The sequence below is a fragment of the Etheostoma spectabile genome, chromosome 2 (genome assembly GCF_008692095.1).
Source record: "Etheostoma spectabile isolate EspeVRDwgs_2016 chromosome 2, UIUC_Espe_1.0, whole genome shotgun sequence".
Taxonomy (NCBI): Eukaryota; Metazoa; Chordata; class Actinopteri; order Perciformes; family Percidae; genus Etheostoma; species Etheostoma spectabile.
In genome coordinates this window covers 27,604,124-27,622,125 of record NC_045734.1, presented here as the reverse complement: position 1 = coordinate 27,622,125, position 18,002 = coordinate 27,604,124, and the positions used below count along the sequence as shown (strand labels likewise).

Sequence of the window (18,002 nt, the reverse complement as noted above, 5' to 3'; positions counted from 1 at the left end):
CCTGATGAGTTAGTTCAACTCTAACCATTTGAGGAAACCGATTGACTTGAATCATTTAATTTTTTTTATTAACTCAAACAATGTAATCATATCAAAATAGTTGATTTGAGTCCAAGTAACTCAATTACTTATTGTTAAGGTAACTTGGGTAAATAAAGTTAATATCACTAATTCCATTTAGTTAATATAACTTAAATCTATCAATAATTTGTACTCAAATGTTGCTTTTCTCCAAACTTATTAAAAATGTGTTGATAAAATATATCTGATTTAAGTAAGAGTAACTTAAAGCAATCTTTTTTAGACAAATGTTACCACTTTAGTTTCATTTACTTAGTTTATTTCCATTAAAGCAAGTTATTACGTATTAGTTGTTTAAATTTGGTTATGGCTACTCAATTAATTTAAGGACACCGATTGCCTTAAACCTTTTAAGTGGCATTAACACAATACAAATATGTCTGACACAACTTCAACTATTTATTTAGTTGAATGCTGAATAACCTATCAATGTTAACATTTTAATGTCCACAGCTTAAAAGAAATAGTGTTTGTCAAACACTATGAAATTAACACTCAAAAAATAAAATAAAAATTAAATTGATGCTATCGATCATATTTGTACTAGCACAAAAATACCTTTAAACTGAAAACATTACATTATTAATTAGTGCCTGTGTTTCTCACTACAGCTTGAAAAGGAGAATTCCGGTTGATTCTAACAGGTACCTCTGTTTGTAAATGTGTAGTGCTGTCCGTAGAGAGAAAAACCAAACCAGTCGGTGCTGCCTACACCGTGTTGTCCTCTAAACTTACCACAATTATAACTTGTCTTCGCTAGTTGTACTACAGCACCTACTTTAAATAAAAAAATAAAAAACACCAGAACTAAACAGAGCTGAATTTACTCAACTTTCATGCATTTCTTTTACATCTCCTGCCGTCAAATTCACTCAGAAGGAATCACTTCACATGGATATGCACTTTCAGTGACATTTAGAGGCCAACAACACATGTATACCTTTCCCTGTTTAAGCCCGTTGGGTGCGAATGCTAGCAGGAGGATAACACGGTGTAGCCAGCACCGATTTGTTGACAATGGAGTTTTTTCTCTCTACTGACTGACCTCCACATTTAAAAACAGAGCTACGTGTTGGAATCGACTGGAGTTCTCCTTTAAGTAGAAAGCCAACTATCTGCTTCAACACAGAAATCTAGTAGAAAAATACCTTGAAACTGAAAACATTACAACATTATTAATTAGTGCCCGTGTTTCTCACCACAGCTTAAGTAGAAAGCCAACCAACCTTGCTGTAATTGTGTAGAGAAGTATCTGTTTCAACACATGAATCTAAACAAACAGTTTAGATTCATGTGGTATGCAAGCCAAAAGATACTTGTTCTAACACTTCTGACCTTCAACAAAAGAACATGTTAACACCTTTACTCTAATTCGTTTCTCAAGGCTTGTAACTTTGGTTTGAGCTGCGTTCTTCCATCATCAAGGTTTAAGGGGACAACCTGGATGAACTCATAGAAGCTGCTTAGCTTCAATGAAGGGCATAGATCAGTCCAAACAAAGTCACCAGTGAATCAGTCCAAGATCTATGAGACATTACAACCTGATCCTCAAGGACAATTGATCATGGTGAGTTTCAAAGGGAACTCCAGCAGGCACCTCCTCTTCATCCACCACTGCCCCCAGAACCGCTGCTCCATCCTGGGTTGCCTCCAACTCATCCTGAAAAGGGAATACATGTTCAGGATGTGGGAGTGTAATTGTACAACTCATTAATCTTACAAAAAGCCTAATGAGATGATCAATGGAGAGCTCTAGTTTGGGTCTTCTTGTTACCAAGGTTTAGCTCATAAAGTGATCAGTTCACAGATAAGGTTTCCTCTTTTTAACTGCTTCAAAACCTAATCAGAGCACCTGAACCAGACTGACTGAACTTAATGTACAAGCTTTCTGAGTTTAGAAAGGCACAAACAAAGAGATGAGTAGGAGGTCTATGGTGTTCAGTTATTTTATAAACCTTTAACTTCTGTTACAAATTTGGGAACAGATAATATGTTAAATGTGTCTATGTCTGTGACGAGACGTGATTTTAGGCACAATTTAAACATTTGTTTTACCTGATTACCACCAAAGTATAGTCTTTAAAAATCGTTACCAACTTTTATAAAAGACTCACGTGGTTGTACCATATGTATATAGCTGAATTATAGAATTTAGAAGTAGTATGTTTCTGCGTGACTGTAATTAGTGTTGATGAACAACTCTGGCCAGCCTTAATAAAAAATAGAAATCCATATCAAGTAAATTTAACTATTTAATTAATAATTTTGTCCCATCTCATTCTTATTGTTTACTTAAGGCTAATTCAGAATAAAGACAAGTACCATTTCATTAAGTGGAAGACCCTTGCATCCTTTTAACTCTCTTGCACTACACAGAAAAACTTAAGTAATGTGGAGAATTGCTCTAAAAGGCAGCCAACAGGGTGCAAAATGCAGCAAAAGGCCGTTTCTAATTTTTGTGTTCAGCGATTTGTCTTTGCAAAATAGATGAAGGTGAATGAAGGTGATGAAACTATGAAAACGGGTAAAGGAGAAAATACCTTGCAGGTTTTGAAGACTTCGGATGAATCCTCCTTTGAGTACAGTGGTAGGCCGGCCAGGGCTGCTGTTCGAGCTGCAGTGATGTTGCTCTTGTCCTGTAGCACAAAAAGACAAGGAAAGCATGTTAGGGTCTGCCGTTCTGTTCACATTCAACATCAACATCATATGCCATCAAAACTTCTTCTATCTTCTCGCCAAAACTTCCAGTCTTCCTCTTTTTGTAGAGCTTCAACAGCTGACGTGTGTACTTGTAAAGTGCATCCAAGAAGGAATACGATCGATTTTGATTGGTGATCCTGTGGAATTCACTGTAGAGCTGCATAGAAAGAAACAAGTTTTTTTAAACAAAAACTCAAAAAAACTTTAGACAAACCACATTAACAATAATAATTGTTAAGCTCTTCATCCAGATCAAACAGTGCTGCAATCACAACTTTGACAATATGTCTCTTGTCAACTTTTTGCTCACTTGGGCTTCACAAAAGGTGCAGGCCTTCTGTCTTTCAGTTCAGCAATGGGAGGAGCTGAATTCACAATTTCTTCACGTCTGAGTGCAAAGGTGCGCTGCGTATGTTGATGGATCATAATCATGTCTCTATCAATCACTGTCTTCTTGAACTGCTCCACCATCTCAAGCCTCTGGTTCTCCAGTGTATCCTTAGTTTCTCCTTGGGGATAATTGGGCAGGAAGTTTATTTCTCCTCTTCTGGGTCTTTTGATGTTGGCCCTGGATGCTCCACCTCTGGATTGGTCCTGCGCGCTTTCCCGCATTCACAGCCCCATCCTTAATGCCAGCCCTGCTCAGTTTGGTCTGTGTTGCCATCTTGAAACGCAGGCTGTTTTCCAACCCTCATACCTGTTGGAACCTTTTTCTTTAGACAGGGATGTTTGCCACCAAAGCCTCTGCACCCATGACAATATTTAGTGCTAGGATAAGCTTTATGCTTTATATATATAAGCTTTATGCTTTTATATTTCAACAGCCATTCCTTCCAGTATGTTGTGTTTTTGATCCCTAGTCAAGCTTACAGTTTTCCCCTCTTTGACAAATGCAGAGTTGCCCTCTCTTAGGGCATGCTCCACCTCGTAGGAGAATGTTGGAATAACAAAGATCTCTGGCCAACGGCAAAGAAGCTCTGGTGAATCGGTGTTCAGACAGCAACACTGTATCTTCTGTGCTGGTTGAACTGAGATCTGGCTCAACAAATCTAAATAGCTTAAAGGTTACGGTGGATGGTAGGTCCTCGATGTTAACTAAATTGCATAAGGCACTTTCAAATTCTGGGTCTAGAAACTGAAGACAAAAGTCATAGGCAAGGTTCAACTTATTTTTTATCTCAACTATGAGGGTATTTACAGTCTCAGGACGATAGGGCAAAATAAGCCTCTCAGCGTTGACATCATCAAGGATGACCCTTAATTTCAGGACATCAGTTGCTTCCATTTACATTGTTAAGGAAACCTGGAACATAAAACAGACCAAGCTACTCCAGGTGCTCCTACGGTTTTTCACTAGCTGCCTAGACCACCAACAAATTATCTGTAGCTTCATCAACCATAGAGACATTAAACATCCGACTTTCCCAAAAGGTCAAACTATTCTTTTAAAAGCAAATATTGGTTAAACATTTTTAAACAGAACAGTATAATTACAATATCCAAAGTGTACTCACAGAGACAATTAACCACCACATTGCATGTATTAACCTTTGTCGTGACACACTTGTCATAGTGAAAAATAGACATTACCTTTAATTATGTTGTCCATTGTGTCCATTAATGTGATTCCTAGTGTTTAGTGAAGGTCCAGACAGATCTATAACCTCCCTCAGGTCTCTGACAAGAAGGCTGGGGATGTGCTCCTCTCTTAGTAGGACACGGGAATGAAATGCTTAGTTGTGAGAATTAGCTTGCTTGAAACCTTGGAGGCCAACAATGGCATTTGATCAGTTAGCTGACATGCAGATTTCACCGTATGGCCCTTGCTTTTATGATCTGTTAGCTCAAATGACCGGAAATGCTCAACATACCAGGCCTCATAGTCTTTCATTAGAAAGAAAATGTCATTTCTGAAAAGTAATATGTTTCTGATCTCTTTAAAAACAAGCAAGGCAGCATGTACCCCAGTGCAAACAAACATGCCAGCCACAATGGTTACCTGTTTTGTGCCATATACACTGCTGCTGTCTGTGATGCTAGATATTAACGCATGTGTATCAGTAGGCAATAACTCAACATAGACAGACTCCACTTTTGAAGTATGTACTGGTGGCTTAAAAAATCTTGATGATGACAAATAGAATGCCATCATGTTTTGGTGTCTCTCTGCCAAAGTTTTCCACACATTTTTGTAGTTATGAGTACCACAAGCAACAGCCTTGAAAACGTTGTGCTTCCCCTCAAATCTCGTTGTCCACAGAGGCACCAAAGGACCAAAGCGCTTTATGAGATGAGGATAATGGTCAATGTAATGATGCTTTGGCCGTAATCGTAAGTTGGGGAATACTTCCTGAAGCAGCTGCCTGTGATCTGAAATCTTACAGGCCATGTACTGAATGGTATCATCTGTAAAAGTATAAGACATGGCAAGCTCAACTGCATCTTTTAATTCCATTAGCACCTCCCAGAATTTGTCTCCTTCAGAGACTCTGGAGCCAATGAGAACAGGTAGCAGTCTAAGCAGAGCATGGTTGTCATGCCCATTTCCGCCAATTATTCCTTGAGTGGCAAAACATGGAGGAATTGAGTGAGGGCGGTTAACCTTATCAGAATGATAAGGTTAAAGGTTGGAAGGAAAATGACAGTATTGACATATTCAGAGCTTCCAAAGTGAAATACTTTCTTGCAATCAAACAGGAAACACATCTTCTAACAGGTCATAAAGGATGTCAGGTGGAAATCCTGTGACAGGATGGAACTAAGAGAGTGAACTGTGTTTTACTGATAAGTTTTTACCCTCATCTGAGAGAAGCTTATTTTCCTGGAAGTAGGATCCATCACAGTATGACAAATGGTGTCTGGGCCACTGTGAGGTGGTTTCTACAACCAAGTACAACTGTTTTTTTTAAAAACAACTACAAAGATGTGACTCATTAAGGTACTCTACAGGCTTGGCAAATGGAAACTTATCCTCATAATATGACCTTCTCCTCTTTGCTGTCGACAGTGGTCCTTCAGAGGTTAGAGATCTATACAAAAGATTACTCTCTGAAACCGCCTGGACAATCTCACTAACAACTGTGTCAGTAAAGGGACAGTTATGCTTTTCTAGTATGTTGATTAGAGAGTTTCTGAAAATTGGTTTCGACAGACTGTTCATTATCCCATGAAAACTGCCATTTTCCATTTATTTTAGCTTTAATTATACTTTGACTTAAGCTTTACTGTATTTATAACCCACAATATGGGCAGAATATGATTTTTTTTTAACAAAAAGCAGGACTTAATTATAATAAGTCAATTGAACTAACTGGAATCATATAACCAATACTTAAACTTACCCACAAATTTAATTGTGCTCAAAACAACTCAGTTATTACTTCAACAATTCATTGTTGAGTTAGGTTAAATTCATGTGAACGAGTCACTCCAACTTCTTGAGAGGTTTAAGTTATGTTAAATTACTTCTTTTAATAAGATGGGCTGTTAGGTTTTACAGTGTATTTGTCTTGGTAACTTTCTAAATGCTCCTCTATGTTCACTGCACGGAGTTGCTGTAAATTTAGCCGTGCAACAGAAAACTCAGATGGATAATGAAAATACACTATGTAAAATGGACCAGGAAAATTATCCTTTGGGCATATATATATATATATATATATATATATATATATATATATATATACAGTATATAGTTCAAGAAGGAGCATTTGATGCTTATTTGATCCTGCCCGTATTTCACAAAATCATCTTATTACAAAGCAAATAGATATGCAAAGACAGCATATATAACCCTTATCTTTCAGGTCTTCCAAAAACGTACAACAATACCTTTTATATTACATTTCAGCTCCTATGTTTTTGTCTATTATTCTCTGCATTGGTCAAGTATTGATTTCTTTAATCTGTTTTTGAACTGAATAATACTATGGCCGTTTGATGTCATTCAGTCCATTCCATAAGGTTGCCCCACCAACTGAAACACATGCTTTTAACCGGAGTTTGCACAAGAGGTTGTTTGAACATACAATGTCCTCTTGGACAATATACCCTGTCTCTTTCATTAACCCTGGTGAGCATGTTACATGGTACATTTTTTTCTTTAACTTTAAACATAAATTGAGCAGTTTTAAACGTAACAATGTCAATGAATTTCAGCAAATGTGATTTAAAAAACAGATTATTAGTGTGTTCATAATACCCGGTGTGATTTGTTATCCTGATTGCTCTTTTTCTCAATGTGCTAATAATTTGTAAGTTGCTTTAGCAAGTATTTCCCCCAACTTCTACACAATGTAACATATAAATATAGTAAAATACATGTGAAGTACAGAGTATTTAATGTATTTTGGTTCAATATGTATCTAGTTTTACTCAATCTACAATACTCCCGGCCATCTTCATGCACAGATGGTTGTTGTGGGGCTTGCAGCCCTATACCGCATAACTCAGCTGGGTATAGCTCAATTCACATCGGGCTTGATCGCCCTCCCTGCAACTTATCTCACAGATGTCATGGCAGAGATAGTGTATACATGCATTTGCTAGAGAGATCTGCACACATTCCATGTCAAAAGACAAGTATGGTTTAGCAGATAAGGGGATGAGTGCTTTACATTTCAGATGTCAAACAGGCTCAGTAGGCTATACTACACATAAGAGTGTTTGTACCCGTCTTTAAAGCACTGGGATTATGGTAGTGGGAGACGCAAGTTGTGACCATTTGATATCACTGATGTTTCTGGACAAGCTGTAACTTGGCATCATCACAATATTAAAATGTGCATGTTGTCCTTTTTCTTGGTTGAAGACAGCATCTGCATAGGTTAGTTTGTTACCCAGTTGTCCGCACATGAACTGTGTGATACATGTGTGTTTGTGTGTCAACACGCATAAGCATGCAAATACACATGAACACACCCCATCTCAGCCAAAATGTTTCCCCTGACCTACACCAAAGCTGTTAGCCTTGCATGGCATGCAAAAGCCTGACTTTTGGAGTGTGTCCATGTTGTTTACTGGATTTTCTGTTGGCCTATCTTCTATCCCTGTCTTTCAGGCATCTGGTGTGCGTCCTGTTGTCGAGTAATAAAGGACAAATTCTCACCCAGCTGCCCTGTTTTGGGTTTTATAGCTGAAAAGCTTTGTGTTCACTCTGGGCTGTTGATTGCAAGACTATCTGCCTGCAGTGGTTTTTCCCACTGAGCAAGACCGAAACTATTTAGTTTTTCTTTCGGTGTCCATGTGCTTTCCGGCAAGTGCTTGTGCCTAATTTGTATGTTTCCTTTCCCTTATGCTCTACCACCCTAAGCCATTGTTGTAGTTACATGAAATATGATGGATAAATGGAAAAACATCTGGCAAAGTGTGGCGTGGACGCCGGCCTTGGTGTTGAGATCTCTAGTACTTGTTTTTTTAGCTGTCCCACTCTGATGACATACACCAGACACACACACACACACACACACACACACACACACACACACACACCACATCACATACTGACCTACCACCCAAAAAATCCACCATCACAGGATTACATGACTATGTCGCAATGTGGTCATTAAATCTTTCCAGTTGGCTTCTGCTTAACACTGGACTGAACTACATCTTGCAATGCCTCGACTCCCCAAGGACATATATGTAAGGATCCTTTTTTCAGATTTCAGCTCAATGTTCAACACCAACATCCCAGAAATCCGTTATTTTAAACTCACCTAGCTCACTGTTCAGCTGCCAATGGATCACAAACTTCCTGACAGACGTGAGGCAGCAGGTAAGGTTGGAAAAAATCTCATCCAGCACCCAGACCATCAGTACTGGCGCCCCCCCGGGATAGTATGCCCTCCCACTGCTCTTCTTGCTCCATACCAACAACGCTTGTCATGAAATCCTCAAATTTGCAGACGACACAACTATCATCGGCCGCATCCGTGACAAAGACGAGGTTCAACAGCTGGCCCTGGGGTGTGATCAGAACAACCTTGAGCTCTCAAAAATGTGGAGATGAGGCTGGACTTCAGTCCCCCAATTACCGCACTCAATAACAGTGTCTGCTGTGGAACGTTTCAAGTTACTTGGATCCACAATCTTTCAGGACCTGAAGTGGACGTGCAACATGGACCGCATCAGGAAAAAGCCCCAGCTCAGGAAGTTCAACCTCAATCAACCAACATCACTGTGTGGTTTGGATCAGCAGGACAGGAACAGACTGCAACGGACAGTCAGGACTGCAGAGAAAATCACTGGTGCCAACCTGTCCTACATCAAGGACTCCAGAGTCAGGAAATTGCATCGCTACAGGTCTATCCCACAAAAAAGTCCCCAGGAAGTGCACCGGGACACCATAGACTTGCATGGGGAAAGAGACGTCGGTAAATCAGTGGATAGGTTTTTTCTTAAGCAGAAAACCCCAGCGAAATGAATCTTATCACTATCACAATTTGATCCATCTGGTCAGGTAACATTTGCCACCCTTGGACACAACCTGTTTCAACTTCTCCCCTCTGGTAGGCGCTACAGAATACTGTTCGACACAACCCGTTCTCTTTCCCAGCTCGTCAAATACTGACGTTTGGTCAGTGGCTCTCAGCGTCAGATATCGACGCAAAGATCAACTTTTGGTGTTTGTATGGAACGCACCGGACAGCTTAGTTGCTTGACCGCTGCGCTGTAAGATGACATAGTACGAAGAGCAACAGCAGTAGAGAGTAGTATGAAATACCTAAAAACCTGCATAAGGAGGCAGGTTGGAGTAGTCAATGGGTCAAACAACTCAGGAATTTCACTGGAATTAGTTTAAAGCCCCATGCATCTGACTGAGACGCTAAAGGAGACTTTTTGCATTACACCAAAGGCCCCTGACCAGGCATCTGTTTTGACTCACTGGGTGTGAGACTGTGTCTTTCGACCCGACAACCAGACACAAGAACAGTTTCTTCCCACAGGCTGTCTCTATAATTAACACCAGTCCACAGTGACAGGATCAATCCCTGTGCAATAATTTAAATGCAATGTAACACCAAGCCTCCTCCTTTCAAGTAATTGATATATTCAGTGGTGTTAAACACATACTTTGAACATGTAAATATCTGTATATACTGACATATCCACCTATCATATTAATAATTCTTTATTTATTCCATTTGCATTTTGCATTGCTCTTCTTACTGATTTATAAACCATCTTATGTTTGGGCATTATTGTCGATTGTTTATGTCCACCTTGTCCAGCTTTGGTGTCCTCGTTTTAAACTGTATGTCTTTGTATGTGTATGTTTTGTGAGAGTCAAACTCCCAGTATGTGTTGACACTGACTTCGACATTGAAGCTGATTGTAAAGCTGATGCTGATTCTGTGCATGTCTGTGAAATATACAATGGGAAACAGTGCAGGGAGAAAAAAAACATTACAGGACTAAGCCTTCCATTTGCTAATCCGTGGGTGTCCAGCTGGATCAGTGGGCTAAGGCACATACTTTTATATAATCGAGACACTGGATTCAAATCCTTTGTTGCAAGTGATCTCATCACTCTCTGTCCTCTTTACTTAATAGATTCTCAGTGGATTTTTTTTTTAATTCCCCCAAGTCCATAGATGGGTCAGACTGCAGGATCAGGTGGAGAATCATGTCTGTGGAGCTGCTAGAGTCAGCCATCATACCATCAGTTCTTGAAATCAGGTTTCCCCACAAACTCGTTTCTTTCTTTCTCTTTTAGTGCTCTGTCCAAAAAATGTACAAATCAGTTCCAGAAATGGGCCAGGTACCAGCATTTGTCCCGAGAGTACTGTTACTTCTAATTGGTTTTATTTGTATTATTAATAGGCTGACATTTATACCAAAATGGGTACCAAAACCATGATTTATTGGGGAAAACTAAGCATGCAAAATCAGACATTCAGCCCCCCCAAATAGCCTGAATGGAATGATCCTTTGATTCTTAAGCACATTTTCAGACACTGCGACAATTTGACTGTGAGAGTGGCAGTCAATGCAGGCTCCCTAGATTGAAACGTTGAACAGTCCTCAGTTCGGGGTCACCCCTACTAGATATACATATGGATACAAACAAATCCAAAACACATGTCACGCAACTGCTGAATTTGTATACCGACACCGTTTCTGTTCCAATTCAGGCAGTGACACAAATGTTTCTGTAACTAAAATGGATTGACTTCTTTGACAGCAAGGCAAGAGGCTGACATCTGGCGGTGGTGCCTATGTATTACAGCTGAGCACAAGTTAAGCACCAAGCAAAGCTTTGCTGCACTCTTCTGGTGATACCCTGACAGTGTAAACAGAGATTTTCAACAGGCGGTCTGGGACACTTAGGGGGTCTTTAGATTCACTGCAGGGGGGCGTCCAAATTATTGTTAATTTTTGGAAGTTTTTAAATTATAAAGTCTAAACATGAACTTGAATATTATTAGCAAATATAAATCCCCACTGAGGATAGGTACTGACCTATAGGCAACGTAGTCACTAAACTAGCCATCCACGTATCCAGTTCTTCTTGAGGATTCATTGTGACACATGTATATGTGCAACATTAAATGAAGATTTATGACAATTATTATTTTAAAAGCTTAGTATTCCATGCACTAAAGAGGTATGCAAATGCTTTGGGCTGCCCTACAAGTTCTTGTAGGTCCAGATTAATATGCAATTTCATTTTATACCATTGTAGTATTAGGGGGTCCCTGCTCTTTCTCTCTTTCAGATATGGGGTCCTTGGTATGACGTTGAAGACCCCTGTAAAGTATCCAAAAGCTGCTCATGGATGAATGTTTATATCCTGCTAATGTAAAAAGTGTTTAGAGGTCTGCATTGTGTCTGCTGGCTTGACCTGTGTGAGTTGATTCTGAAAGCAGTGGTGGGCTTGGAGAACAAAGTGACACGATGCAGGGTTCAGTTCACAATGAGACACACAAGGACATGGAATTCATTGAATATGAGGCTGCAGGGGCGGCTTCCAGCTCACCCAGTAAGACGGTGCGCCCCATGTAGGCCTTTTCAGCTGCCGGGGTTCAAGTCACCCTCCATCTCTCTCCCACCTTTCCTGTCTATCCACTGTCACTCTGAATAAAGGGGAAAAAATAATCTTTAAAAAACAAAAACTAAACTAGAAAATGAGGCTGCAGTGTTTTAAAGAAATGGAGGTATACCGTAGTAACAGAGAAAAATATAAAGGGGTGAAACTCAAGAAACGGATTAGAGGTCCTGTAGAAAGATATGGAGAAATAGAGAGAAAATGCGTTAGTCCTTCCAAATTGACCACGGAGGATTTGGGCCTCTAGGCGCTCAGCGTTGGCCTTCCACATATTGCACTAAGCTTTGGCACAAACACAGCACCGCATGACCAGCATCTCAGTGTGTGTTAGAGGGAAGTACGAAGATACAGTTCATGCAGTCACATGTATTAAAATCTGTTCCTTACTGCAATTTTGGTTTGTTTGAAAGTGTATGATAACATGATCCTAGCAGTGATTGCAATGCAGCTGCCCAGTAATACAAAAATAAAGGTTTTACATGGAAAAAAGTCTAGCTTTAAAAAAGTACCTAGGTACAAGATGAAAAGAATCAGCAGTTCAATGTGATCAGGTGATGAAGTTTTGGTGAAGAGTTTAGTTTTGCTTCTGCAGTGTTAGGATGTGAAACCAAAGATGAAAGAATAATGAAGAAGGTAGAAAAGTCCAAAAGGGATTAATAAACAACAAAGGAAGTATTGCACAGAAGAAAGCCAGAGTCATCATGTTAAAATCCCTATGCAAATGACTTGTAATGTCCCTTCTGTGGTGGCATCTGTTGATTTTATGAATAATGACAGTGGTAGACAGTGATTCACATCTCTAGCTTCCTACTACCCTCCAAATACTCTGAATTGATGGGCTGGTTTATTTTTTCATTGAAAAAAATTACACTATTAATAGAATTTGAAAGCTGTCCGATACATGTATTGAAGTAAAAAGTCGAACAGTACCCTCTGAACTGCACTAAAGAGGAGGAGTAGAATACATCCTCTCTAGATATTTTTTTTAAAGAAATTTACAATTTTTTTCAGTTTTTCTAAAGTTTACCACTGATGACAAACAACACGGATGGACACATTTTGCAGAGAGACCCAAACCAGTCCATCTGTTGTGGTGAAGGAGTGAAGACACTGTTCTCTCATGAAAAACGCCACCATAAGGCGTTTGTTCAAGGAGCAATTATGACCCATGTTAACGTCCTAAAGTGGTCTATATCGACGACGTTCCATTTCCGGGGTTGTTTAGGTGTCGCCCGAAATCCCGCCAGACGTCATCACCTTCCGCTTTCTTTCTTTTTCAGATTATTTTTTCGAGGGTTTTTCCCTTTATTCAGAGTGACAGTGGATAGACAGGAAAGACATGCAAAGGGCCGCAGGTCGCATTTGAGCCCACCTTCCGCTTTCTTTGTGTTGGCATTTTAAACTCTGGTTGATTTTTTAGGACTGGTTACCTGGTCCTCAGATCTTTGCAGGGTAAATCCAGACAGCTAGCTAGACTATCGGTCAATCTAGGCCTATGGTTCCTGGTCCTCAGATCTCTGCAGGGTAAACCAGACAGCTAGCTAGCTATCTGTCCAATCTGAGAACTATGGTTACCTGGTCCTCAGATCTCTGCAGGGTAAATCCAGACAGCTAGCTAGACTATCTGTCCATCTGAGGACTATGGTTACCTGGTCCTCAGATCTCTGCAGGGTAATCCAGACAGCTAGCTAGACTATCTGTCCAATCTGAGAACTATGGTACCTGGTCCTCAGATCTCTGCAGGGTAAATCCGGACAGCTAGCTAGACTATCTGTCCAATCTGAGGACTATGGTTACCTGGTCCTCAGATTTCTGCAGGGTAAATCCAGACAGCTAGCTAGACTATCTGTCCAATCTGAGTTTTCTGTTGCCCGACTAAAACTACTTTTGAACGTACACATGTTCCACCAAAACAAGTTCCTTCCCGAGGCTATATAGCAGCAGCGCCGTTGCTCTGTGCATTGCTTAGCATTGCATTGCAATGCCAATAAACCAGAGCATGTTTTTCTCCCACCCCTGAATGCTGTTTGGACTAGCCAGACCCTCTTTTGCAGCGCTATGGAGGACGGTCTGGCAATGCAGGACAATGAGGAGCTCTCCTGCCACTGCTATGGGCCAGAATTTATGAAACGCTCGGGTGTGTAGTTTTAGAAGCAGCCTATGTAGTTGTATGGTTTGGAGAACTTGTTGGGAGTGAATCAAGAAGTCAGAAGCAGTGGTGGAATGTAACTAAGTACTTCCTCATATTTACTCAAGTACTATACTTAAGAACAAATTTCCATGCCACTTCTACTCCTCTACATCTCAGAGAGAAATATTGCACTTTATACTCGACTGCATTAATCTGATAGGCTTACTTTACAAATTAAGATTTTTGCACACAAAACATATGTAGTTTATAAAATGCCATGTTTTATTATAACTTAAACTACCCAACAATACACAGGCCTACAAGGCCAGCTGAAATGGTCAGACCATTAAACACATTTTTAAAATGTGAGAATTTTTCTGAATTGAGTACTTTTAAAAGTACACACTTTTACTTAAGTAACACTTTCAATGCAGGACGTTTACTGACCAGACCAAACGGAAGATAATAGTAACAGGAAATATAACTAAACAGTTGAATGATTAGACAATCTTTTTTAATACTTAGAAAATGTAATTGAGTTTGGTTGGGGTCGAGTCAAAAATGTCAAACTTGGATGTCAAATTTGTCAAATTCAAATTAAATGTAACAGCCTAATTAATAAATAAGCATACATATAAAATTAATTGCATAAAATGAAAGGAATTTAGTATTTTCCACTATAAAAGAATGGCATCAGGCCATTTTGTAGGGACATGATTCATTCAGAAAATTTAATGAAAAGGTAATTACCGGGGTTTTTTCAACCTGGACTCTATTTTCCTATGTTTTTGTGTCTAAGTGACTGATGAGAACTAGAGTGTTTGACATTGGTGCAGTATTAAGCGAGATCGCTGCAGTAGGCAGTGGTGAAACAAGCTACAATGTAAGTTAAAAGGGCAATTGTCCAGTTTGGATTTACCTTTACCTTCACAAAAGTACTTGTTTTGCCACTGACAGGCTCAGATTAATATATTGGATGTTTCGCAGTAATCTTGCTTAATACTGAACAAAGATTGTTCTTCCCCTCAGTCAATTACACACAAAACATAGGAAAATTGGGCTGAAACACACAGTAGTTACCCTTTAAAGAGTAAGACTAATGAACAAAATGTGATTTTGTGATACAAAATCTAGTCTTTTTTTCAAATTCACTGTATACATTGTCCCCCCCATATACTCTCTTAAGGTCCTTTTGTTCCATTTCCATCTGTGCCATAGTATTTGTACTTTAAAGTAATATTTAAATATTGTTCTATTTCTCCCACTTCAAGCCCATACTCCAATATCCTGTCAACAAAACTCTTTCCCTCTAATCTGAAATACCAGGGATTAAACGGGCAGTCAGCTCTCCATCCAGTAATCTACTCTCTTCTCCTCCTTCTCTCTCTCTTTCTCTTTCTTTCTTTCTCCCCCTCCCCCCTCCCTCTCTCTCTCTCACACACACAAACACACACTAAAAACATTGAGTTCTGCCAGACTAGTCATTTTAAGACCATAAGCACGGCGTTTTGGGAGAGGCAGGGAGAGTAAGGTAGGCGGGATGGATTAGATTAAATCGGTCCAAATTCAAGGGATCACTGGTGGTGAGAGGGCGTGACAGATATATGGGGGCAAAAAAGTGTGTTTTCATGTGTGAGAGAGAGAGGCAGAGAGAGAAATATAAAGGGAGAGAGAAAATGGTCGCGTCATGCAATCAGAGCCCGAGTCTGGCAGCAGCGGGATGTTTAGCCCAGATATGACCCAGCTCTCCCACCCCACCCCACCAGCACCTGACCACACCCCGTCTGTCTGCAGCACCCTGCTGCTACTCCATGATATCACACTACACGTCTCAAAGCTCATCATTACAGTTTCCGAGAACCTATAGGATTGATGGCGACATCATATGCCTACCTTGCCTCTCACTTGGCCAACAGGATCTTGGATTGCAGCACGTGCACTGCCAGGGATCCTCACTCCTTTTCAGTAGTAGTGAGTGCCTTCCTCTCACTGGGTTTGAAAGACGTTGCCCCATGGAAAGCACTGGATTGAGTATGGATTTTGGACTGTTATGTGACAGTTGAGCAGAGACGGAGAGGAAGAGAAACAAGGGAGAGGTGTGGGGGACAGGAGGAGGGTAAGACGAGAGTAAACGGCCAGGGAGATGGGAAACATTAACAAGGCGTCTAAAAAGAACCGTAAAAGGAAGAAGGTAAGGATTCATTAAATTCCTTTCAGCTGAAATAAATAGATTTATCAAAGTGAGGTTTAATTGAGTAAGATATGTAAGATAAGGCTTTGTAGAGTTTGTTTCTAGTAAACAAATACATATTTCTGTTAATTTGACTTATTACTGTCAAAACAGTGCAAGAACGTATGAGTGAATTATCCACTTTCAGTGCAGTACCTAAATCGGTTGGTTCTGCTCCTCTAAGGGGGAGTTGCCCATTGGACAAAGCGGCGCCCCATTGGCTGCAGCCATGCTGGGGGGCCTGGGGGGTGCAGGTGAGGTAGACACGGATGACGAGGAAGAAGGAGGGAGCGAGCGGGACATTGATGAGCCCCTGTGCGCTCTGGTTAAGAACTGCAACATGCTGCACCACTTAGTGGGGCCTGCTTGTATCTTCCTCAGACAGAGCTTCGCACAGAGCCAGCTTGTATGTATGACACACACACACACACACACACGCACACGCACATACACACACACACACACACACACACACAATGTGATGGGGAACTTTCATGTAAGCATGATTTTATGTATTCTTCACACACACATATACACAGAACAGAATTATAGGATAGCCAATTCCAGCCAAGTTATCCATGTCCAGTGTGACATCATCCCAGCCTTCCATCCCATCTCCACCAATGAGAATGTCTCCCAGTGAGTGTAAACCCCCTCAATCCCTATATACACCACCATATCACCACATGTCATAAGAGTTTGGGATTGTTTGAAAAAAATCTCTAATCCTATATAATCAAAAGGGTTCAGTTCAGTCAAATTATTTTTACAATACATTTGTCAGATGATGATGAGACTGGCGCAAAACAACTGTAAAGAAAGAATAGTCAGAAAAGATCTCTTTCACACACCGTGATGTGTAGGAGTCGCGAGCTGTAAGAGAATGGGTAATAGAACAGAGTTACTGATTGTAATTTAGATCATAAATTCACTTTCTTACAGTGCTGGATATGTCATGCTGGCCTCTTATTTCGGATGATGTCTTAAGGACAGACGGGTATATGGCAGAGATCAATGACAGAGTCATTTCCTGACCAGCACTAATTGAAAAGAGCCATTAGGATGGTGTCGCTTCACTGATCACAGGTGCTTCATCCAGTTATTGGAAGACCTCGGGCTTGAGGAGAAATGTATATATACTGAGAGATCATAGGGGCTAGATGTCATTTATAATGTATTTAATGTCATTTAATTTGACTATATTCTTTTACTGTATTTTGTAGTTGACCTCGGTGGGTTTTTGGATAACGGTTAAATGTATTTCCATTGGCAAAAGTTGAAAGACTTCTTATGAACTTGGGCCACAGACACTCTTCCTGTCTAAAGCCCAGGAGAGTTAGTGAGAGATGAGTGTGCAACTCCATGGTTCCCCTCAGCTCTGTTTAGCAATTTAGCATCTGTTAACTTGTTTTGGTTGGTTTCAGTTCAGTCCACCGCTTTGATTGTTTTTTTGATCTTTTTTTTTTTTTTTAATACGTTTATACATTTTTATACATATTTTTACACATTTAGAAGCCCACCACTTTGATAAACCTAAATTGCAGGCAGCCTAATGCTTACCATACACTAGAAGACTGACACCATCTCACATCTAGAGACAGCCATATCACATTTAAAGACAAACAGTCATCATGCCACTGAGTTTTTAGAGTCAGGGTCCTATTTCAACAATCTAAGTGCATGGTGTTAAGCACCTGACGCAGGTGCGTTTAGGGCGTGTGTGAATCCACTTGGCTAGTTTAACGGCGAGAAAAAGAGATGGTAAAAGTACTCATTTCCCGTGTTAAAAATACTCTGGTAAAAGTAGAAGT

General features: G+C 40.1%; 1 protein-coding gene and 1 long non-coding RNA gene across 4 annotated transcripts in view; one reads left to right on the top strand and one right to left on the bottom strand.

The window, feature by feature from the left end:
- Positions 1 to 18,002, top strand: part of cabp2a (calcium binding protein 2a) — a 32,329-nt gene that overhangs the window by 6,393 nt on the left and 7,934 nt on the right. Inside the window, exons 1-2 of one of the 3 annotated variants that reach the window (XM_032541490.1) lie at positions 15,751 to 16,152; positions 16,376 to 16,597. The exons of 1 other annotated variant lie outside the window; for it this stretch is intronic. In XM_032541490.1, the coding sequence (XP_032397381.1) occupies positions 16,105 to 16,152; positions 16,376 to 16,597 (270 nt within the window). In that variant the 5' untranslated portion in view covers positions 15,751 to 16,104. Of the gene's footprint in view, positions 1 to 15,750; positions 16,153 to 16,375; positions 16,598 to 18,002 lie in introns of those variants that run through there. One more of the 3 variants, XM_032541503.1, reaches the window with a different exon arrangement.
- On the bottom strand, positions 1,196 to 6,616 carry LOC116705378 (uncharacterized). The gene is made up of 3 exons (XR_004335924.1): positions 6,601 to 6,616; positions 5,766 to 5,768; positions 1,196 to 1,351 (listed from the first exon to the last, which is right to left on the bottom strand). It is a non-coding gene; the product is annotated as an uncharacterized LOC116705378 (long non-coding RNA).